Source organism: Dermacentor variabilis, chromosome 10, assembly GCF_050947875.1.
Source record: "Dermacentor variabilis isolate Ectoservices chromosome 10, ASM5094787v1, whole genome shotgun sequence".
In the NCBI taxonomy this organism is placed as follows: domain Eukaryota; kingdom Metazoa; phylum Arthropoda; class Arachnida; order Ixodida; family Ixodidae; genus Dermacentor; species Dermacentor variabilis.
Genome location: NC_134577.1, coordinates 12,140,728 through 12,165,160, shown reverse-complemented (window position 1 = coordinate 12,165,160; position 24,433 = coordinate 12,140,728). Strand labels below are relative to the sequence as shown.

The 24,433-nt window shown below is 46.0% G+C and overlaps 1 protein-coding gene and 1 pseudogene across 1 annotated transcript; both read right to left on the bottom strand.

The window, feature by feature from the left end:
• Nucleotides 1-536: 536 nt before the first annotated feature.
• LOC142562591 (U2 spliceosomal RNA) lies at nucleotides 537-715 on the bottom strand (annotated as a pseudogene).
• Nucleotides 716-2,923: 2,208 nt separating this feature from the next.
• Nucleotides 2,924-13,895, bottom strand: LOC142559896 (uncharacterized). Its single transcript, XM_075671585.1, has 3 exons — nucleotides 13,289-13,895; nucleotides 6,853-7,104; nucleotides 2,924-5,012 (listed from the first exon to the last, which is right to left on the bottom strand). Exons 1-3 carry the CDS (start codon nucleotides 13,340-13,342, stop codon nucleotides 4,554-4,556), a joined length of 765 nt encoding a protein of 254 aa, XP_075527700.1. The 5' UTR covers nucleotides 13,343-13,895; the 3' UTR covers nucleotides 2,924-4,553.
• Between the last annotated feature and the right edge of the window lie 10,538 nt (nucleotides 13,896-24,433).

Sequence of the window (24,433 nt, the reverse complement as noted above, 5' to 3'; positions counted from 1 at the left end):
TTCGCGTATTACATTCATCGAGGTGCGCACAGGTTGAGGGGATAAAGCAAGAAGTGATCTCTTAAAAACTATGGAGACGGCACGTTGCGTTGGAGTTGCATAATTTCGTTCGCTCTGTTCCTATGGCATTTTTATTTGTTCTATATTTATTTTGATTTGCCTATCGATACACTGACTGGTGCGACTGTTTCGTTATAACAAACTCGCTAGCGCTGCGGGTCGACGTTAGCGCAGTCACAGTCGGATCTACAGCGCGGTCATCTGCGACCCAACAATTCTCGGAACATTATTCTCAGTGCTCGACCTACGAAAACAAGAAAGCCTACAGAGGCTCGTGAAGCTTATTCTTCATGATATATTTCAAAGCGGACAAAACTTAGGTGCGAGTGTTGCCCCGAATATACGAATATAAGACGCCACACTGGAAATACAAGTTTTCAGAAGCCTCAACCTTCGTATAAACACTTATTGAAACATTCATTAAAGCGAAGCTGTTTATGGCTAGGGCTCTGTGCATTTTTGTTCTACGTATGCAAAAGTTATGGACCGATCCCGGAGATAGTGCAATATACTAGGCCGACCCGCGGCGGAGGTGAAGCAGGCTTCGAGCACCCCGTCAACTCGCAAAAATAACTTCACTATCTTGGGTGCAAATAGAACCCGTATCAGATATTAAGCTGATAATAACAGATACTTTGACCAGCGTCGGTCATGTCTACGGTCATGTGTCTCTGTCGGCGTTCCAAGCGTTTGCACATCTTCTTTCCTTTCGTTCCGCTCTCCCATGGTGGCGGTCCCGTCGAAACGTCACGCGTGTGTAGTTTCCTCCGGCTCCTCGGGGCGACAGTTCCGTCGCCTACGCGAATGTATAAAAATATCACGGTACACGAGTTCGCACATTTGTTCAAAATTCTGTGTCACCTCTGTGTCATGTGCTTAACAGCTTCGCTGGTCACCCACCTTCGCAGAGTGGGATGGCTCGTGATTTTTTGTTTGCATTAACTGCCCCAATCACAGAATGGCGATACAACGAGTTGTAAACTTAACTCGAACTTTTATAATTTGACTACGTTTCTTTATATTGTGTAAATAAATAAATAAATATAAGATGCAGGACAACATTAAAACTCTGCTCCCAAAAATAACTAAAATATGACTGTTTCATACGCAAAAAAAATCTGATACAAGTAATTCTTATCAGCCAAGCGATTGTCCAAGGAAAAGCATTTCTGCATTTCACATGCAAATAAACTGGGCAGGGCATGAGCCAGAGCTTCTTCTCAAACGCAAGTTGTTCCTTATTTTCGCACTTACTCGGAAAGGGTACTGGCTCATCGATGTCCTGCAACAACACAAAAAATGGCCTGAGAAATCACGCATGTACGTAAATTTCATGTTAATCTCACATAACGCCAAGTCAAATCATGAATGTGTGGTTTTTATTGGCGCAAGGGCCAGGTATGGCCAAAGAGCGCCATGCAAGTGTTAGTGATTTCGCAATGGAGTGATGGGTTCTATGAAGTTGATGTGACGTGGCTGTAAAGAGGCCTAAAATATAGTCGCTGTAAAGTGCGTAAAATCTACGTGTAATAAAATTATGGCGATGACAAATGACGTGTACTATGAGCTTTAAGGTGCATTTTAAAAAAATGATACGATATTAAATATTGCAGAAGCCTCTAAAATTCACTGGAGCACCATGGCCTCGTTAGAGCCCTTGAGAAACAAGGGCCTGGAGGCATGTGCTATATAAAAGAGCTATCACAGCGGCATCCTCTGGAAAGAGGATGCGCTGCGAATTTATTGGGCTCATAACATGTAGGACAACCTCATTTAAAAAATTGAGGACTACTTTGGTGTTGAAAAATGGTTCTTTACCAAGAAACATAGCTGGGTGAAGAGGTACGCAATAACGATATGCAAGAGGATAATGTGTCTTTCTTTCAGGTTCGGCTTTGCGACAAACCAAGAGGACGTGGAGGACTGTCAGACTCTCACCACATCGACCACAGATTGGCGGTTCATTTCCAGTAAGCAGAAAATTGTGAGTACAAAATGTGTGCCCTATTCTGAGGCGGCAGAATAGGACATCTGTTCGCCGTGATTTTGTTGGGGAAGGCCAAAAACCTAACTGCGGCTTTATAACGTGCAGTTCATTGTTTATTCATGCGTTCCACATGTGTTGTCAGTGTTGTCGCAGTTTCTTGCGCAAGAAAGGCTTCAGAACTGTGACAGGCACAGCAACTGTAGGAAAAGTGTTTAGTGATGTGAGTGATGTGGCCATTTTATCAGCCAGTATATTACCCTCGATACCTCTATGGCTAGGTACCCAGCATATTACTACATGTATATGTGATAGATAAATCCAAGTCAAATCATACCCGAGCGCAAAATCTTTCTGGGCAGTAACGTAAACTGCCTACACGCTAAAAGCATCTTTTTTATTCTCTTTCGCTCTCTCTCCATATATATATATATATTCACCAGCAACTTTCAGCAACAGGCACAAAACAAAGAAACCGCACAGTTGGTTATGAGGGACGGCATAGTGGACCGCTCCGGAGATTAATTTTGCCGATTTGAATTTTATGATTTCGGTTATTTTCTGAGAATTCTAGCGATGTTAAATTTACTAACTAGCGTGCCAAGGCCATAGCTTGAACATTAAGTAAGGACCTAATTCCACCTGGTGTTCTTTAACATGCACATAAAGCGCGTTACATGAGCATTTTTACGTTGCGCCCCGAATAGATTGTACGATTTACTACTTAAAACTACGTTCGATACATCTAGGTGACAGATAGTCTACGTTTCCGACACGTGAAATAAGATTACATCGAACTTTCTTAATATAGACACACAGAGAGTACTCACTGTGTATAGAAACGTTTCCACGATGTTATCCGGAAATACTGTCCTGCACAAAACATAAATTGCGCACATATAAAATTCTGCAATGCGAACGCGAACGCACAGAAATAGTCAGCGTGCGCCTGCTGTCCACGTCACTTCGCTTTAACGGCCATACTCTCACGTGCCGCGCAACGCCTCTTGCTGAGAGGTAAACAATCGCGCCAAATTTAACGACATCCAACAGACACCAAAGCATATACTATCGCGCTCAGTACGAGCTACAACCCGCGACCGCTTTGCCTCGCGATAACGCGCTGTAGCCCATGCCAAGCCCGATAGTACTCAAACTCGAAGGGTAATATGTTATAACGCTGTGCGTTTCTAACGAACGAAGATAACTTCCCGAGCAACATTGCCGCAAACTGTTCACAGCCTTTTGCCAGGTGCATTGCGCAAGGCCAGACACACGTTTGCAATTTGGCCTTTTAAGGTGCTTCGACATGGGTAAAATATAGGCCTGGTCCAAGCTCTACAGCGCTCTTTCATATCTGCGTGACACAATTTCGGGGCGCGACGCTTCACTGAAGCGAAAGGCATCCCGTCATCGGACTCTCGATTAGCTATCCGACGGGACCCGTTGCGTTCGTTTTGTCACATACGCTTCATATAGGGCCGTATTCTCGACCAGTAAGGAGAGACGAGGTACGCGTGCTGGAGCACAGAGAATATTACTGCACTTCAAAAATAGGCGCACGTGCCATTCATTATACGTAGAACATAATCAACTTGTTCCAATCCATGTCGCCTTGTGTGGACGCTCGCCTGTCTATTGCAGGTGGTTCAAGTCTTGTTTGCGGTGTCCTTAAGATTATGGAACGAAAGGCCCGGAACCATACTTTTAAAATACTGTTTCCGCATATCGCAACGGCTATAGCGGTCCGGACCCATTGCCAGCTTTGCATCTGCCAGGGGCGACGAAATTAGAGCAAAAAAATGCAGGCAGGTGGCTTGGCCAGTAGCAATAGTGCGGTTTCGCGATGCAAGAATCAGCGGCAGAGGATTTACGTCCACCTTTGACAAACACTGTGGATGTGGCATTGAAACCTGTACTACCAAGCGGGACTTGGCACCCGAGACTGAGCAAGGGACATGCGATGCAGCAGCATTCGCGTTGTCGCAGTTACGACCAGCTGACGTCAGCTGGAGCACCTACAGAGCTTCCTACAAAACAGAAAGAACACAGGCGCTGCAATCGTTCGGATACAGTGGGAATGATGTGCCTGGATGGACATGGACTAATCTCTTCTTCATACTTGTGCCGTTATACATTCTCGTAGCGTTCTTTTTAATCTTTAGGTGATGCTCAAAACATGACGCGTTTCTAGCTCCCGATATAGCTTCCGGCGTAGGCAGTTCGCAAAAGCATGACCTTAAAGATTTTCTTGCCCGCATACAGGAAGCAGTCACTGAGACGTGAATTTGTACACCAAATATCGCGCTTTATCTTTCTAATTTCAATATATTATATATTGCTAAACGCGTAAAGACAGTAAGTGTAAGCGCGTATGTATGGTCATTGCGAATCGTTGTACCTATAACGCAATACTTTGTTGAAAATTATCAATTCGCGAAGTCACAAAGCCGTTCAAGGTCAGAAGACGAAGATGAAACACAATCATTCATTAATCACCGTTGTCCAATTATAGTGCCTCGATATATATTTTAGTCATTAAACTTCTATAATAGTGGAACGATAGCAGCGCCAGGGTCCCTTCCAGCAACTTTTGAAGGGTGCGTCGCGGTAGCACTCCGTGGGGGCAAGTGAGTGACCTGGCGATGTCGTAGAGCACGTCGGTGGCGGTGCCGTTCCACGGAGGCTCGTACAGTCGTGCGTGCGGCGGCACGGCGTCGAGCAGGCGCTGGAGGTCGCCGGTTTCGAGGACGCGTCCCGGCTGCACCGCGAGCGTGGTCAGCACGGCATTTCCCTGCGACGCCAGCTTGACGACCACCGCGTAGAAGAGCGAGAAGCAGGCGACGCGCAGCGACAGCGGCCGCTGCATGGTGCCCGTGGCCGCGATCACGCTCGACGCGCTCAGGGGGAGCGCCGCCTCGCGCAGCATGCGCCTCAGCAACTCGCCCGGGAACGCCAGGTACATGACCTGCAGCGCAGCACACGCCCTTCCGCTCTTCACCGGCAGGGGACGCTCCGCATTCTGTAGTGACTGCGGGACGCCTGGATACCACGCTTCTGCAGGCGGCGCCGACATCGAGGCACCCTATGCAATGACCTTATCGTGGTGTCTTGGGTGCCACTCGAACACGGAGCAGCACGAAAAACGGCACTACTCGGGAATGAATTACTTCCAACACGTATCGTCCCTTGCTTGGAACACGATGTGTATGTGACTTCGACAAAGTCTTGCAGTTGCGAGTAGCGCTGTTGTCCGTCATCGCTTTTATGCTCTTCTCAACGGATAAGGCACCATGATTTATCTATGCCAATTCTAGCCCACATTCCCGCTATTATATTGCGCAATAGTAGGCTAACTGCACCGAGCAAGGCGGATGATTCGGACGGAATGGTGAACTGCGCGATTTTCATTACTAATAAAGCGCGAAAAGACAAGACGGCTGAAGTCCCGTATTCTTTAGCACTCTCACGTCTCGTAACTGCGAATGAGAACAAAAGCCGCAGTATTCCCCCCCCCCCCCCAATGTAAGACCGCTGAACCTGCCAACGATTTGGCGTCGATGTAACTAATCATAGCTCGGTAAGCCAAAAAAAAAAAAAACAGCAGTCGCAGTTTCGTAAGAAAGGCGAAGCATCGATTGCGAAAGCAAATTATTTTACAGCTACACAAGTACGGATAGTAGTTTCATCAGCGGTATAACTTTGTAAACATTCGCTCACCAACTAAATTAACAAGCATGGTGCCACGCGCGCAACAAGCAAACAAACACATCCCAATCCATGACCGCGGACACTTGCTGTCAAAAACACTGGCGCGAGGAAGAGCGGCAGCAGCAGCGAGCGAATAGACCTTCGTGTGGCCTTTCGGTTAAACGCGAACTAAGCGATAAGAACACAGCGCACACGAAGCTATTAGCCCTGGCACACTTAGACTCCGTACTCATCGCAGATCGCTTTAAAGATAGGGTCCGCGCGGCCGCTTTATACGTGGAGGAAGGAAGACCACACATTGTGACACATTCATTCCGTTCTGTCAAAATAGATGCCTGGTATGTCCCGGAAATTACGAGCCAACTAGCTCAACTGAAAACGATCGTCTCAGTGTTGCCTTGAGGCATTAAACTTCACACGTTAATCATACAATAAACTATTATTTGCGTATTTTCTAGCGAAAGTGACCTTAGTCACTACAATTAGATGCAACACGCCTGTGGTAGAAACGCAGGCGTCCCACCCCGTCTTGCCGGACGATTGGCGCGCCGTCGTTTTTTCACCAAGATCACTCGCTGAATATAGGACATAACTGACGGGGCAATTCAATTCAGCTGAAGACTCCCTCTGGGCTGCTGAGCACGAGGTCGCGGGATCGAATCCCGGCCATGGCGGCCGCATTTCGATGGGGGCGAAATGCGAAAACACCCATGTACTTAGATTTAGGTGCACGTTAAAGAACCCCAGGTGGTCGAAATTTCCGGAGTCCTCCACTACGGCGTGCCTCATAATCAGAAAGTGGTTTTGGCACGTAAAATCCCATAATTTAATTTAATTTTATTGAAGACTCCCTCGGCTGGCAAATAGTCATTACCAGGCCTCGAGCACTTACGAGCCCTGTGCATGTCGTCTTCAACACCTCCCGTCTTTTGCGCTGCACGATTCCCTTTCAAAAACATGCACCAACCTGCCCCGTCAAGCACACTCCTGCAGGTCTCCCACGGTCATCGCAACCAGCGAACGGGTCCATCTACAAGCAGCTGCGCTTCGGGGGACGCGCCGCTTAGCCTTCGGGAACAACGCGTGTCTGCACGTACGTGTCGTGCCGGCCATGGCTTGGTAGACAGGCCGCGCAGCACTATGCCTACGGTGGCGCCGGTGGTGAGGGCGGCGAAAATGGCGACGTTGTAATTGCCGCCGTAAAGGCTCATCGAGGAGTGCGCCTCCTTGGCAGCCGCCAGGGCTGCCCCACTGTGAAACTGACTGAGCTCTTCCTCGACGCTGGCGTGCGGCTCACACGGCGCAAGCTCACCAGTCGCTTCATCCGGTTCCGCTCGAGGAGTCGCGACCTGCGACGACCGCCGATATCCCAGTGTTTTCAGGCCAAGGCAATGTACAAGTTGGACAATCTAATCTTTAAGCTCATGTTACGCAGTTACGTTTTAATGACGCCAGTTACACTTTGCCCACGTTGGTGCTACCTGTTGCGTTTATGTTATGCTAATTAAACGTTAAGAGCACCGCTGGTACTGCGTTTATTGACATCTGAGTATTGCCTTTGTACTCTAGTAATCTTTCATAAGAGATGACTATGGTTGCAATCAGCTCATACTGATTACAGTCAGTCTGAGAAGTACGTTTTGCTGGGAACCTGTAAACAATGGATACTGGAAGTTTGTGCATTATCTATACGTGCCATCTGCTTTTTCTTGTAATGCTCCGGTTAACTTTTCTTGCGGCCTGCCAGGCGCTGACCGTCAACTCTCTCGGACTTTGGCAGGCCTGTACGTTGCAGCTGCAGTTTATGCTTGTTTACTTGTCCTATTATTTTTGTAACGCATTATTATTATTATTAAATATATATAAATTATTTTTTAGATCCAGATTTTGCAATACTGACGGAAACTAATATTTGTTTTTTTTTTTACACTTCTATAACAAAACATTAGTTCAGAAACGCAGCGTAGCGAAGAGAGCCTATCTCATTCTGTCTCGCATAATTCACGCCAGTGGGCATCGGAAATTTCCCGACAAATACTGCTTAAAGGGACACTAAAGCGGAGCAACAAGTTAGTTTTGAAAGTTAGTTTTGCAATACTGACGGAAACTAATATTTGTTTTTTTTTACACTTCTATAATAAAACATTAGTTCAGAAACGCAGCGTAGCGAAGAGAGCCTATCTCATTCTGTCTCGCATAATTCACGCCAGTGGGCATCGGAAATTTCCCGACAAATGCTGCTTAAAGGGACACTAAAGCGGAGCAACAAGTTAGTTTAGACTAATAAAGTATTGTTGGAGAAAACTGCAGATAGCCATTTCAAAATAGTAGTTTGATTATTAGATGAGACCATGAAAGTCGAAGTGTCAGTATTCGAATTTCGCGCCGAAACCCCGACGCCGCCACATCAGTCTGACGTCAGGGATTCCAAATTATGTTTTCGCATTTGGGCCGCATTGGCCGAGCAAAGGTACCCGAAACATGCCATGTTTAATATTTGGTTCCTTTAGAAAAATGTACTCAATCTGTACCGTTACATAATTAGGTAGGCCCTAGAAGATGCCATCAAAATCCATGACGTCACAGCGACCAGGTGCAGGAACTTCAAGGGGCGTCGCCACCCGTTTTTCGTTCTCGCGCTTTTTCTGGCTTACCAAGCGTCTTATCGTACTAAGAGCAGTGCTTTTGGTGTCCTAGAAAGGTAATTTACTGATGCAGAAGAAATCATTTTTCTCTTAAGTGTCCCTTTAAGAGGAAGCTTTAGCTCGGGCCCAACTCCGACGCGGCCTATTCAAATACATGTACAACGCAAAAACGTTTTTCTGAGATAACCTATGGACCGATTTTAATGAAATGTGTTGCATTTGAGAGAGAAAGTTAAATTCTAGTGACTGTTTGAAGCGAAATTTCGATTTAGGGCTTGACTTCTATTAAAAATATTTTCAAATATACGACAGTTTGAAAAAAATAGAAGCACGAAGCTTACACATTCATAGCTCTGCATCAAGAACAGATATCGCGGTTCTGTAAAAGCCATCCATTAGGTCATTCAAAGCGGACAAAGTCGATGTCATTTTACATCTTACATGAATTTGTTACGTTGTTGACAAGGGTCCTGAAAAAGCTGTATTTCCATATTATTAACTTTTTCTATATTCATATGTAACATATCAATTTTGTCCGCTTTAGATGCACTATTAGATGCGATTCACAGAATTGTATTATACTTTTTCGTTGTTGAGTTAGAGAGTTGTAAACTTCATAGTTTCGTTTTCTGAAAATTTCTTATTTTTGCCAATTTTTAATAAAAAATTGACGAGCTAACTTAAAAATTCGAAACCAACAGTCACTACATATTAAGTGTCTCTTTTAAATGCAACAAACCTCGTAAATTTGGTGTAGTGGTTGCCAGGAAAAACGAATTATCCTTTTACATGTATTTAGATAGGAGCATCCGAGCTAAAGCTTCCTGTTAACTGCAAAGTACAACAGGATGTCCCAGTTAACGTTAGCCACGCTCTTAAAAATAAAATATAGAATATACCAAGTCGCAACCAATGGTATCAACTGTTACGTACCGCACCAGGAGGATTTTTTTCGTACTTTGCAAAAGTCGTCTCAAAACTGCTGCCAATTTCGGAGCATCCCTGCGAAGTGGAGGTGCTTTGGCCAGTGACTGGATGCGTTTCCGCAACTGGAAAATTGTTCCTTAAAGTAATTAATTAAAATATAAGTGGCGAATATTTGGTTATACAGGGTTTCCCAGATAAACTTAGCCAAGCCTTTAAAAATAACATATAGAATATACGAGGACGTAACCAATGACATTCTGTTAGCAGTGACGTGCCTACGCACCAGGGGGATTTTAATGCGAAAGCATTATATTCTCCATTGCGCGAAAATCCGGCGTTGTCGCCGTCGGCGTGACCGAAAGATAGTACCGAAAATGGCCGACAGCCCGAAGAGTAAAAACATGTCAAAAGATCCTCGAATTGACGTCAAATTTGTCTGGCATGTTTCGGCAAACAAATTAAATAATGCCTTCGAAAATAAAACCAGGCATATCTTGGTCTGGGTGGGAGTCGGACCAAGGCCTCCGGGGTGCGAGACAAGCCTGCTTCGCAGACGCCACGGTTGCTACATGCCTCTGGTAGACTAAGTTGTGCCCAGCGCGTACGTCATTGCACACGTCTCGTCACTGCCTCCGTCACTGCCTTCCGCGCGTCACTAGCTCTTCGGAAATCATCGGTGCTGTGTCTACTGCGATGCACTCCGAATCGTCTTCCTCAGCGGCAGCAGTGAGACGTGGTCGCCCACGGAAGCACGTCTCGGAAGACGAAGCACGGGAACACAAAAGAAGACGACACAGACACGACATATCCACCGTTAGGCACAAAATAAAATTCATCGTTCTGAAGCAAAATGGTGCGAATGTTTCCAGCCTGTGACCAACGCATACGCAAACACACACACCGATTCAGTAGAAAGAACTTAGTGCATGTCGAAAACGATAGTCGGAAACATCCGTAGAAAACATCAGTCGAGAACACCAGTCGAAAACATCAGTCGAAAGCACGAGTCGAAAACGACAGTCGAAAACATTTCGCCTAAACAATTGTAATGCTTTCGCTTCCCACACGTAAACAGTCTTAAGTGACTCTGCTGAATTTCTTTTTCATAATTGAACTATCAATTATTAGATGAGATGAACTACTGAACTGAGGGTGCAAAGTTTGATAGAAAAGTAACAACTGTGTTTTCACACATCCGACTCAGTGGTTTTCCGTGCCCCCTTCCCGAGTGCCGCTGCGCGCAGCATTCGCGTCGCACTTCAGGCGGGAAAGGCTGTTCGCGGTGACCAACGCCAACACCGATGTCTCACCACGCTAGAGTGGCCGCCGAGCCAGGCACTCGGCAGAGTTAATTCTTCCGAGTGACGCCTTGGACCGCCAGCGACGCGGCGCGGACGCGTTATCGTGCGGCTATTTTCATATTTCGCGCGTTTTCTTTACAACGCGGAAAAAATAATTAGACGAGACATAACATACTTAAAACAACTGAATCGGGTGTTTCAACACACAATTACTAATTTTTTATAGAAATTTGCGCCCTCAATGAAGTAATCAAGAAGTTTGTTAATTTATTTTATCTAATTATCAATAGTTCAATTATGAAAAGGAAACTCTCCTAGTGCGGTACGTCACTGCTGACACAATGTCTTTGGTTGCATCCTCGTGTATTGTATATTTTATTTTTAAGAGCTTGGATAACTTCAGCTGGGACTCCATGTACAACCAAATATTTGCTACTTATCTTTTACTTAATTACTTTAAGGAAAATTTTGCAGTTGCGGAATCGCACCCAGCCACTGAGCAAAGCATCTCCACTCCACAGGCATGCTCCGAAATTAGCAGCATTTTTGAGACGACCTCTGCGAATTTCGATGAGGTGCACTGGCGCTCCATTAATTTTCGCAGAGGGCCTTCGTTGTATACGAGTATGTACGATCAGGGCTGTGCAAAGACACTTTGCAAGTGTATCACGATGCGATACCTAGATACTCGGGAAACAAGTATTTGAGATATAGATGCATGATACTACAGCAGTTATTGTATCCGATACTATACTTTCCATTTGTATCTTAACATACCCCGATACATTCGCAAATTTCTGATTTTAGGTATATATGATGTGGAAGCAAGCACCTAGACACAAAAATGTTGCTTGAAAATTCCTTAACTCCGACCAATCTTGTTCCATTTGAATTAAATGTTTGTTAGTGTCTCAAAATTTTTGTCGTTCTTGCTCAAAGTATATTTTCATTCCGGAATAATTTATTGGGGTTGCTTTAGCTGCTTGACATGAAAGGCTTTTATAGGCAGTGCAGTCAGTGGTTTTTGGTTGTCGCTTCTGTAATTGATGGGAGTCGCTGCCCAACTTGCCGACCAGCTATAGCTGGTCGTCATCAAAGTGCAAAAATGTCAATAAGAAACCTGTGCCCGATGACGCAAATACCGCTGTGGCGTTTTACCTTGTCCGTAAACGTATTACCGTTTACGCAATACCGGATCACCGGACGGTTGTACAGTAGCAACAACGCTGGTAGCGTCATTTTTTCATCGTGTATATTGTGAGCGCATAAAGCTGCAATTACCTATCATATCATAATTATCTGTTGACGTAAAGCGTTCGTTAGCGACATATTCACTAACGTGCATTTTTTTACTTTTTTTTCTACGAGAACACTTATGCAACCGAAAAACGTCTCATACGTATTGTAGAGGCACACAGCATCGCAGGATACCGCCACTATTCGCACTACTGCCACTTATAGCTTCAATTGCCTAGTGATTAACAGCAGTAAGAAATTTAAGGGTGAGCTAATATATATATATATATATATATCAGTAAAATAGAAAGGTCGTTCCATATCATACAATCGCAATGAGTACGTAGAAACACGAGACAGGCAGCACCACTAATAGATATGGCATTTAAGGATGAAGCATTGTAAACTTACCTGTTAAGGTCAGAGATTAAAAAAATTCAGTGCTGTGGAAATTCAGTTGGCTTAATGTCAGCAGTATAAGCTTGAGAAGCGGAGTCCATCCAACGTCTATAGTTTGGCACAGTGATGCCATAGCAGTATCTGGTATCATAAGATACACGATACATTCTTTAATGTATCGGAAATACGGATACTGATACACGTCTTGCCAGATGTATCATGATATAGACACAAGATACCCAAAGTACATCTAAGACAGTATCTAAGATACATATATCTTCGATACTGCCAGCACTGTGTACGATATCTCTGTTGCCTCCGGAAGCGGAGGACGGGAACATCAAATAAATCCTGCATCAGACGTCCATGACAATAACAGGAGGAATAACCTACGATTAAATTTCTGGGCCTATTTTTTCATGAAAATGCCGTATGAACAGTAGATATGATTGAGTGGTAAATGAACATGGTCGTGTTTGTGCACTTCAAGTAAATCAGGACGTTACCGTCTATTTAGACTCTAGCTCGAAGTGTATGTTGCGCACATGCATGCTCATAATAGTTATTGCTTCAATATGGGAGGGGAAACGCGCGCACACTGATTCTCTGTCAATGTAATCGCAAAGAGACGTGAACGCTTCCATCTGAGCTCTATGACGCCCCATCACGATGTCTACCACGGTTGTCGTCGCATCAGAGGAGGACAGAAAAAGAACTGTATACTCCAGTCACGTGATTTGAGTTGACCCCTTTAGCACTACTCTGTTTTGTGCGTGTCTGTTCAAACTGCGCTCATCTTTCCTCAGCTTTTCTTGACCCCCTACGTACTGCTGCTACCATGTCAACTTAAACAAGCTTAGCGTCACGCAGATTCCAACATTCCATTGTATTTCTCCGTTTCTTTTATCGCACTTGCCAAAAGTGGCCAGTCACTGGCACTGCTGCAGAGAGGCTAATTCCGAAGTATCGCTAAAGCATAAAATCAAAGTCTGGCACCCTAATTCAGTTGCGGGCGTTCTACATACCGGCAAGGCCATGGACTCGTCAGTAACACCTTGTCCTTGGATAGGCGAAGTCATCGTACGAAGGGCACAGCGTTTGAGGAGCCAAGTATCCTGGTGACAGGGAGGGGGCTTGCGAGAACGACGACGAATGCCGCACTATATTTAGTAGAAGAGGGAAGAAAACAACGGTTATTTTAGGCAAAGCAAGAGGACCAGCTAGCATGGGAATGAATGAATGAATGAATGAATGAATGAATGAATGAATGAATGAATGAATGAATGAATGAATGAATGAATGAATGAATGAATGAATGTGTGGTGCGTACTGGCGCAAGGGCCAGGTATGGCCAAAGAGCACCATGGCCGTGGTAATGAGTTAGCAGTGTAGTTATGAGTTCCATGAAGTTGATGTGACGTGGCTGCAAAGGGGCCTTTAAAAAGTCGCTCTAAAGCGCGCAAAATCTATGTGTAATAAGATTATGGCGATGACAAATGACGTGCACTATGAGCATTAAGATGCATTGCGAAAGAACGATTCGATATACAAAATGTCAGATGCGAAAATTGGCTAGAGCACTACTGCCTCTTTAGAGCCCTTGAAACACAAGGGCCTGGACGCATGTGCTATACAAAACAATTATCACAGCAGCATCCTCTGGAAAGAGGTCGTGCTAGGAATTTAATGGACTTATAACATGTAGGATAACATCATTAAAAAAACCGAGTACTGCTTTGGCGTTAAAGAGCGGTTCTCTACCAAGAAACATAGCCGGTGAAGAGGGACACAATAGCGGTATGCAAGAGGAAAATGTTTCCTTTTCTCAGCTTCCGCTTCCGGATACTCCAGGAGGACGTGAAGCCCGGTCAGCCTCTGACCACACCTACCACAGGTTGGAGGTTCATTTCCAGCGAGCAGAAAATTATGAGTGCCAAATGTGCGTCATAGTCTGAGACGACAGAATAGGACATCTGTTCGCCGTGATTTTGTTGCGGAGGGCCACAACCATAACTGTGGGTTTATCACTCGCCGCTTATTATTTGTTGCTGCGTCTCACATGCGTTGTGCCCCCCCCCCCCCCTCAGTAGTTTCGAAGTTTCTTTCGTAAGAAAGGCTTCAGATCTGTGACAGGGACAGCAGCGGTAGGATTAACAGCATGCGATGCAATTGACGTGGCCATCTCGTCCGCCAGAACGTTACCCTCGATGCCCCTATGGCCAGGCACCCAGCATATAATGATATGCTGATTAGATTGAGACGCTTTACACATGTAGGAATAGGGTTCAGTAAGTACTGGATTTTCGTGCTTACAGAGTGACATAAAGGCCTTCACGACGCTTAGGGAGTCTGTATATATAACTGATTTTTGGAACTTTGATTTTCTTATATGCTTCACAGCCGACAATAGTGCGTAGGCCTCGGCCGTAGAGATACTTGTTTCCGGATGCAGTACATCGGATTCCGAGAAGGATGAACCAACGGCTGCATAGGACACCCCGGCATGCGACTTGGAAGCGTCTGTGCAGAATTGTGTGCAGGAGTGCTTGTACTGGAGTTCTAGGATATGCATTCGGATTTCGACCTCTGGAGCGTGCTTTGTAACTTCTAGAAAGGAGATGTCACATTCTGCCACCTGCCATTCCCAAGGGGGGGGGGGGGGGGTAAAAGCTTGGTTGGATTCATTAAGCGATGCTTGCGGAGTGGGACATGCACTTCATCATTAAGCTCCCTCGCACGCAGGAGAAAGGCTATTTTACAGAGGGACGATTGGTGTATTAAAACATGGACGCTCATGATTAGAGTGCATTTTGAGAAAATATGTGAGGCAGATGTATGTTCTCTGCAAGTGGAGTGACCACCCATTTGATTCTGCGTACAAGCTTTCGATTGGCCTTGTCCTGAAAGCGCCAGTGGCTAAGCGGATACCTAGATAGTGGACAGGATGTAGCATCATTAGTGCGCTCGGGGCGGCAGAGTTATATACGACGGCACCATAGTCCAGTCGTGACCAAATTAGAGTCATGTAAAGATTTAATAAACACTTCCTGCCACTACCCCATGTAGTGTCGGATAGAAGGTTCAGTAAGTTATTTCTTTTTAGACATCTTTCCTTAAGATATTTAATGTGTGGAATGAAAGTGAGCTTGGAGTCAAGTATAATACCTAGAAATTTATTATCTTTGTTGACAGGTATTTGTTGTCCCCATAGTTCTACACAAGGATCTGCAACCAGGCCTTTCGTTCTTGTAAAAAGGACAAAAGAACATTTGTGATGGTTGATTTTAAATCCATTTTTGTCTGCCCACTTGTACACCTTGTTCAAGACATGCTGTACTTGTCTCTCGCCCACTGCGAGGTTACAGTAACTGAAACCTATCTGAATGTCGTCCAGTGTGCAGTTTAGCACTCCTCCCTGGGGTACACAAGTTTCCTGCAGAAATGGACGTGACAGTACATTGCCGATTTTTACCCGGAAGGTACGATAGGACAAATAACCTTCTTTTAGGTTTAGCATATTGCCACGGATGCCAATTTCGGACAAGTCTCTCAAGATTCCGTAGCGCCACGTTGTGTCGTACGTCTTCTCCATATTGAGGAATATGGATAAGAAAAACTGTTTGTGTACAAATGCGTCACGGATATTTCCTTCAATACATAGAAGATGATCGGTTGTAGACCGCCCTTCTATGAAGTCACACTGATAGGGATCAAGCATTTTGCTCAGTTCAAGGAAATAGATGAGTCGCCGATTAATTATTTTTTGAAATACCTTACAAAGGCAACTTGTGAGCACAACGGCTTCTTTCCAAGAGGTTGGAAGGTATCCGACGGCCCAAGTAGTGTTGAAAAGGGCGAGTAGTGTAACTTGTGTGTCAGTGTGTAAATTTTTGATCATTTCATACATGACTCTGTCAGATCACGGTGCAGAGCTCTTGTATGCGATCAAGGCAGCTCTCAACTCGGCAATACTAAAAGGACAGTTATACGGTTAATTTTGTCGCATTTCCGTTTGAGTGGCTTACATTCTTCTATTTGTTTATATTTGAGAAAGGATTGTGAATGATGGCGTTGAGCTTGACACGCTCTCAATGTGCTCGCCAAGTGAGTCTGCCTGGTCTTGCAAGGTATCGCCCTGTGTGTTTACCAAAGGGAGTGAATATGTTTGTCGCCCTCTTACCTTTTTAACGCTGTTCCAAACTTTTGCCTCATCTGTATACGAGTTGATGGCCGATAAAAACTTCTGCGCTGGTTGCCGCAGAGAACTTTTGTGGTGCCGGCCACCCTAGGGTAGTTTGGCCTGTTTGCTGGTTGGGTGGAGTAGGCGTAACTACTTCCACTCCGGGGGCAGAAGCCACAAGTGACAGCTCGCTGCGCGGGGGCTGGGCACTTGTCAGTGGCCGCTGCGACGCTGCCCCCCGACGCGTAGCATCAGCATAAGCTGTGCTGTGGAAATTTCCCTTTTCACCACTTTATAACCTGACCCTAAGGCTTCAGTCAAATTTTGCAACTACGAATGGAGAAATGAATCTCTCATGTTTTTCAGAATTCTGACTGTGTACAACATGAAATTTCGGATAGGTCTCTTTTGGTCGGTTGAAACACGTGTTAAGTTCATCGGTGCGTCCCCTATTCTGACGGCGACGATCAAGTATGCGGGGAAATGCTGGTTTTTTCATAGTAGTTCGGTCTCTGTTCGGCAGCAGTGGCGGTCACCCACCCCGGAGCTCAACTAGGGGACGCTGCAACGCTTAACGCATAAGGCTGCACGCGCCAACCGTACATTGCCACTATAACTTCATATATTATACCCAAGGGAGGCAGCATACACAATGTTAACCCAAGCCACCTAGAAAAATATAGGAAGTGACAAAAGAGAAGAGACAATGGGAGAGTAAAAGAAAGAAGATAGGAAAGAAAAAGATTGAACAGGGGGACAGGAAAAGGCGACTGAAGTTTCCTCCAGGTGGGTTAGTCTGGAGGTGCCGTCTACGTGAAGCCGAGGCCAAAGGGGTGTGTTGCCGCAGCCGAGGGGCCGTAAAGGTCCAAACACCCGGCACGGCTCAAAACCTAGGATACGTTTTCCCAGGACACTGCTAAGCCGCGCACGATTAGACGCGGGAGGGTGCAACCCTCGTGTGCTCGGGTACGTGGTGTCGCAACGCACCAAACGCCTGCTGACCCAGACGCCCCTGCGGAGAGCTAGCATGGGGATAGAAGAGATATGACGGTAGGTCGCAGTGAGATAGGTAACCGTTTAATGGCGGCCAGCACGGCAGGCATCGTGAAAGTAGGAGCGCCGCTATCAACGAATGCAGGCCAAATAGATAGCACAAAACGGTGGACATTAATAAGGGCGTCACGGGTAATACGATACGAGTGTCGATGATGAAGGTACATATCATTCCTAGATAACTTTCCCAGTGCTATAAAGACGGTCATTTCTTTCTCTCTCCTCACACACTGGCAGACACATTTAAGCTCTTGCTCTAGGACTGTCGCATTATCAATAAACAGCGTCGACTGTATCTGGGGCATTACAAGCGCTATACATGCACGATAAGGTGACGAGACATTCATTCGTATTCTTACTTACATGTTGCACACGAAGGTCGGGCTTTTTGTTGACCTGAATGTCCGTGGCTCGTACCCACAAAGTGGGAACTGGCCATGAATGTTGCTGTTGCCTCCAAACATGGCTTGTACCCACGATGGTGTTGGCCACACTGGACTCATGCAAAGCACGCCCAGCAAAATACGAAAAGAGGTAAAGGCAAACATTCAAAACGAAGCATTAGGCAACTAAATGATAACACAAATTTTGACAGGGTCTATAGGTAAACTTAGGAAGCAAAATAAAAAAAAATTGGAGGAAGCTTAAGCTTCGCCTTGAGAGTGAAACGCGATGACATTCAAATATCCCCGACTGCTTCTCATGCTTCCCGGAAACTGGAGAGTATGTAACCGTGATGTTTACCAGGAAACGCTAGCCGCGAACGTTATGCAAGAAGGCGGGCTTTCTGGTAGGAACGCTGCCTCTTGCGTGGGCCGCGATGCGACAGAGGCGAGCGCGAGCTGGAGGTAATGCAAGGAATCGGGCGCGCTGCTCCATAGCCCCCAAGACACCCGCGCACCGGCGCACACAAATGGCGGACGCCGCGGCTGGTTTGTGAACGCTCGAAACGCTGGAAAAGGGGTTTCTTTGAGATTTCGCGTAACAGAATTGTTTTCTCGTATAGTCAAATTACAGTCCGAGAGATATAGGCTGTGTGTAAGTCATAGTTTACGATTTTCTCACTTATTTTACCTTGAGAAGTTCAATTAGTTGTTTATTCTTTGCGTCACGTGGAGGGCCTGGGTACGAGGTGGTCCGAAAATATTTTCTGTGAGACCACGTCCGACGCCGGGCGCCGACACGGGACTCCGACGCCGGATTTTCTGCGACACTGACTCTTTAACGCTATTGCGTTAAAAAACATGAAGTGCCCCACTGTGGACACCCTAGCAGCGTAACCTTCCGGACGTTTCAATGAACTTGTGCAGAGCAGTAATCATCGACCCATGGCGTATGCCTAATTGACAGGCACCAGAGGAGAAAATGTTTGGTGTTGTAAATGCTAACCCCAGATTACCTGTAGGAAATATGAGGGACATTCTGCGGAAGGAGAAGTGGCGGCAAGGAAAAAAGAAAGGTCAATAGTTTCCAGTTCATTGCGAAATGACCAGAGGTTAGTTATGGATAAACCAGACCTATGAAGGTAAACATTTAGGCGGGGAACATTACAACGGAAGCTTGATCACGTCACCTCGCATTGTCGTGAAAGGCATTTGCTTATGTTTCACGGAAATTTGAATATCGAAAATCATCTGTGACAAGTAGGGATGACTCAATACAATTTAGAAATACAAGACTTTTAAATCTAGCTCCTGCTATAGAAGAGAAATTGGGAAGAACATTCAAGACCGGACCATTTAGTGACGACGATACGACAGTCAGTTGGCCATGAATCGTGCAGCTGAAGGCGACGAATAAGGACGAGGTGGTTCAACAATTCGAAACAAAAATTTCCTTTATAAGGCGAGCTAGAGGAAGCGAAGACGACAAGGTAGAGAATAGAACAGCCGGAGTGGGTTTGCGCCATTACTTGAGGCGTCATCATCATCATCATTATCATCATCATCATCATCATCACCACCACCCAGTGAACGGGTGTTGTCTCTGTTCTCTGCTTTACAATGGCGCAGTCGAGAAACACGGAGCCATCGGATCTTAATCCACCTCCGTCCACGACCCTTCGCAGCGGACGAGTCCTTTCAGACTCGCAGCCACTACTCCCGGGGAGGGCGTCCAAGCCTCCACGACGACTCCACGGTAGCACTGCAACGTCGACCTTGCCCGGGCCCTGCTCATGCTGACACAACAGCTGCACAACATGGCAAGCGGCTCTACTTCCGGTACTAGGTGCACCGCACTTAAACCACTCTGAGAATGCCGTTCACGCTCCCCTGGGCATGCTTCCGGAGGCACGAAGTACCACGGTCGCCACTGCCCCTGGCTCAACGAATGTCGTTTACGTCCCTTAGCCAAGGGTCCAACTGGCGAGAGTACAAAGGCCGCTGCCTCCACCTCACGGTGCGCGGATTCCACCCCTGTCTCAACGGGCGCCCCAGCCGGCAGCGTGGCGGACATCATGCAAGCTATCTCGCTGCTGTCGAAGCAGCTGGACGACATCGTTCCGGCTACCTCCGAATCAGCAAATCATTATTTCTACGTTGTTGCTGAAGCTAACACACTACTGTGCAATACAATGTCATAAAAGCCGCAAGCTTAATATGAAGCTTTAATCAGGATGCTGCTTGGAAATATCAAGCCTAACAGCATCCACTATAACCGAGTCATAACTGTAGGCGCAATGGTCTTGCTTTCTTGCAAATAAATGTAACAGAAAAAAAGTCCTTGCAAAAGTTTCGTTTGCTGATTAAACAGCTTCATATTGAGCAAGCAGCAGTTCCTGTTATATTAATGATAAGAGAGAAGTATACACTAAAAATAAATAAACGAATAAAAAAACCTCCATAGCCGATTTTTTTAAAGCTGGCTTCTTGTATCGCATACATCTCCTACAGGCAGAGCACGCTTTACAGGCGGACAGAACGGACAGATGACGGTTTGTCTAAAAGCCTATTAAGGTCGTTCTCACCGAGAAACTTTTTAAGAGAAAACGATTATTCGAGAAACACGGCAGCGATAATCTCGTTGAATACGGAATACTTATCCAAGTGTAATAATAAAAACAAAGAAAAACAAAGAAGACATCGCTTTAGCTGCGCAAACATGGCGAGGTCACCAGGAGGGAGACTAAATTTTTCACATTAAGTAAGACAACAAATATTTAGGCAGCTTAATGAGGAGACAACCTTGATGACATTACTGGGACAAAAGAGCACGGAACGTTCTCAGAGGGTCGCCTGAGGTGGTCGAGTGCGAGTAATTATAGGGAGCGCGCACTCCTGACGCTCGGGATGAGGGTGATTGAACCAAGAAACGATACGCAAGTGAAAAGTCGAGCGCCGTAAATTTTAATACCACGTGCCATATAGTGGAATAGTCCTTCACTATTGATACACACTTCATTTTTCAGCTTCTAGTGCACCTTTCATTTATTTATTCTTGGCTGTACATTTGTCTTCATTACAGAAAATGTCCAACTTCTTCCACTACATTTGCGATTGAACAAGCGTGACGGCACTAATTCTCCACGTTGTTTTGTATGTACGTTCTATACTTGATGTCATTTATCTCGTAAGTATAACACGGTTGTAGGGCCAGTGACAAAAGTTGTCACAATTTCCAACGTATTCAACAGAATTATTCAGCAACTCCAAATGCATATACTTTATCGAACTGTTACATTAGTTTTATCTGCATCTTTATAGCCAGCCTTTCAATAGTGCCTGCCGAGCTGTAGCAATGACTACGGCATTCTGCTCGTGACCACAAAGTCCCGGGTTCAACTCTGACCGCGACTGCCGCCTTCCGACGAGGGCGATATAAAAAAAATTCTCATCTGCTTAGATTTAGCCGCGGGTTGAAGAACTCCAGACGGTCAAAATCAATCCGAGGTTCCCCTACTAGGGCGTCTCTCATATCCCTAGCTCTGCCTGAGAACGTCTGACCCCATCACCATTATTAAATAATGATGACGAACGTTAGACCCCCAATATAAATACATCTTTATGTTAAGTACTGCCACAGAAAGCTATCGATGCTGCCAAGTAAGGAAGGGGCGCCAGCGTCCACTAGGTGAGTACGCTGGCGTCGGAATGAGACCGTTTCGCGTGGAACGTCCTAGCTTACTGCAAACGAAACGCACGACCGCGGGACGCAGTTGTGCCTTTCCGCTACATTTGCCGAGCCTTCTACGGAGAATGGTAGCACAGCAGCAGACTTGTACACGCTAAAGAAAGAAAAAAGAAAGTGACTGAATGCAATTACTTCATTAAAGAAAACTATTATACGATGACTAATTACGGCCCCACGAAAGTAATTGGGAAATCACTAAAATGTAGTCGATTGTTTTTACGTTACATTTTTCCCAACCTTTCCTATACTGCAAGCGTTGCACATTGCACAAACGCACTAAATACAACGAGTTAACCTGACTATTTCAATACGTCCTCTGCAGTTTATCAAACGTCGTTCACACCCGCCGCGGTTGCTTAGTGGCTATGGTGTTAGGCTGCTGAGCACGAGGTCGCGGGATCGAATCCCGGCCACGGCGGCCGCATTTCGATGGGGGGAAATGCGAAAACACCCGTGTACTTAGATTTAGGTGCACGTTAAAGAACCCCAGGTGGTCGAAATTTCCGGAGTCCTCCACAACGGCCTGCCTCATAATCAGGAAGTGGTTTTGACACGTAAAACCCCACAATTTAATTTTTTTAACGTCGTTCATCTTCACAAATTTTAATTTTCGTCGGTCACCTTCCCTTGTTTTCTGCTGAGGGCATCAGAGGCGTCACTGAAAACTCGCTCGATGTGCGCTTTGGAGGGAAGGGCGTCGTCGTAACTTACGAACACCTTGCGTGAAAGGCTGTAACAGAATGCCTCCATGCTCGCATCTGGGTCCTCTGTGAAGCGCGGCGCCTCCTTGCTGCCGAGGCTCCTAGAAGGCGTTCCCACGGGAGAGCCAATGAAAAGCTGAAGAAATCGCCCGTAAGTGATTGCCCGGCATCAACGTCCGAAATGACTATCGCTAACAGCTATGGCGGTTCAAATTGTAGACCAACATCTGGTGGCCCGTTGTGAAAAGTGCAGACTTATTGTCCGCCTAGGTCTACCTGCCGAAAACGAGCACACGCAAGGCTGCTGCGTGACACGACCGAAGACGTTCTGCTGTAGTTCCGCCAAATTGAAATACTTAAAGCCAGGTGCGTCCCCTGTTACACCTTGTCTAGTCAATAAAATAGCTGGTTACATGTAAGTGATAAACGGTAAAGGGATTACAGTGACCATTACCGAGTAAAAATGTAATTTATCAATTGCAAAACGAAAAAAGAAAATGTGATTACAATTCGTAGTACTTGTTGAGGACTTCACGCGGAAACTCCTCTGATAGTTTTCAAAGTATGCGAAAGCATTCTGCCACTTGCTTATCTCCACTCAGCCCGGTGTTATTATCAATGTTATGAAACTTGGTTCGATCAGCATAAAACCTTATCAACCTTCATCGGTCGTTATCCACATTACCCAACATGATCCGACCCTTATAAACTCTCATCGGTCCTTATCAACTAAGGTGTCTAGCAAAGCCGTTGTCAAACCACCACTACAGTTACTGAGGGTGGTATGCAATGCTTTATTGGTGGTTGGCGCGCTTGTTTTGAGCTTGTACTTTATTGAAACGTATGCTATTCTGTGTTCTATGGTGATTTCAATGGATGTATGCACTGTTCGCCCCACATTGCTGAGCGCTTGTAGCCTCTGCCTTGCGTGAGTATGAGCCATTGCATTCGTCTTACGTGACGGACGGAGAAATTTTACGTTGGGTAGGCATAGAAATGCTTACGCATTGAAAAGAGTGGTCTACGCCTTCGTCAGGCCGACATGAACGGAACCTTCGTGGTCATTCCTACTGGCGACTACGAGTAGAAGACTGTGCAAGCGGTGATGAATTTGACGAAGGTCAAGAACCAGGCTACAAACGTGAAGGCCGGACCAGTGGAACTGTGTAAAAAGTTAGAACTGCACACTCTTGTAAAAAAATATTGGCAGCAGCAATCCTGGCTCATTGGGTGTGTTGTTCGCAACAGAAAAATTCGCAGTTCCGCACGAAAGGCGAAGCCCCGATTGCGATAGCAAATTAGTATCTGTACGAAGAAAAGATCGTAGTCTTATCGGTCGTACAAACTTGTAAAGATTCGCTTATAGCTAGCTAAATGAACAATGATAGAATATGTAAGCGTGACTCAATCAGGACGTAGAAAGAAGCACACACACAGAGACAGCGCTGTCTTAGCGTGTATGCTTCTTTCTACGTCCTTGTTCAGCCGCGCTTGCCCATTCTAACATTAATTCAAACCAACTAGCCCGTCAACGTGTTTTAACTAAATTAACCAGCACAGTGTCACGCGGGCGCAGGCAAACATAAACGCACCTTGCTAGATCAGCGCGGAAACCCGCTGTGAAAATTCTGTAGTGAGGAATTGCGGCAGCAGCAAGCGAATTGACCTTCATGCATGTCTTGCTTCAGCGCGGACTAAACTGCGAAAGCACAGCGCATACGAAGCTACCGGCACTACGCAATCTCTGCAAACATCGAAGATCGCTTTGAAGATTAAGCCCGCGTGAGAGCGCACTTTAGCCACGTTGCAGATCGCTTTCAAGACACACGAGTGCCGGCAACGTGTCCCTACGGCGTCCGCCAAAGTCTACTATGGCGTGCGCGATTCGCGTGGCGAACGCCGTAGTAGGCGCCGCGGTTGTCTCCGCTTTGTACGCAGCGGCGGGTGGGGAGGACAGCGAGATACCGTAGCAGCCGCTGGTGAAAATCCAGTCCTCCCTCGCCTCACCCCCTACCTCGCGCGCCACCGGAGAGGGCACGCAACCGGGCCGCGTTCCTCGCTCGCGCATGCAAGATCGAACCGCGTTCGACGGCTCACCCTCACAC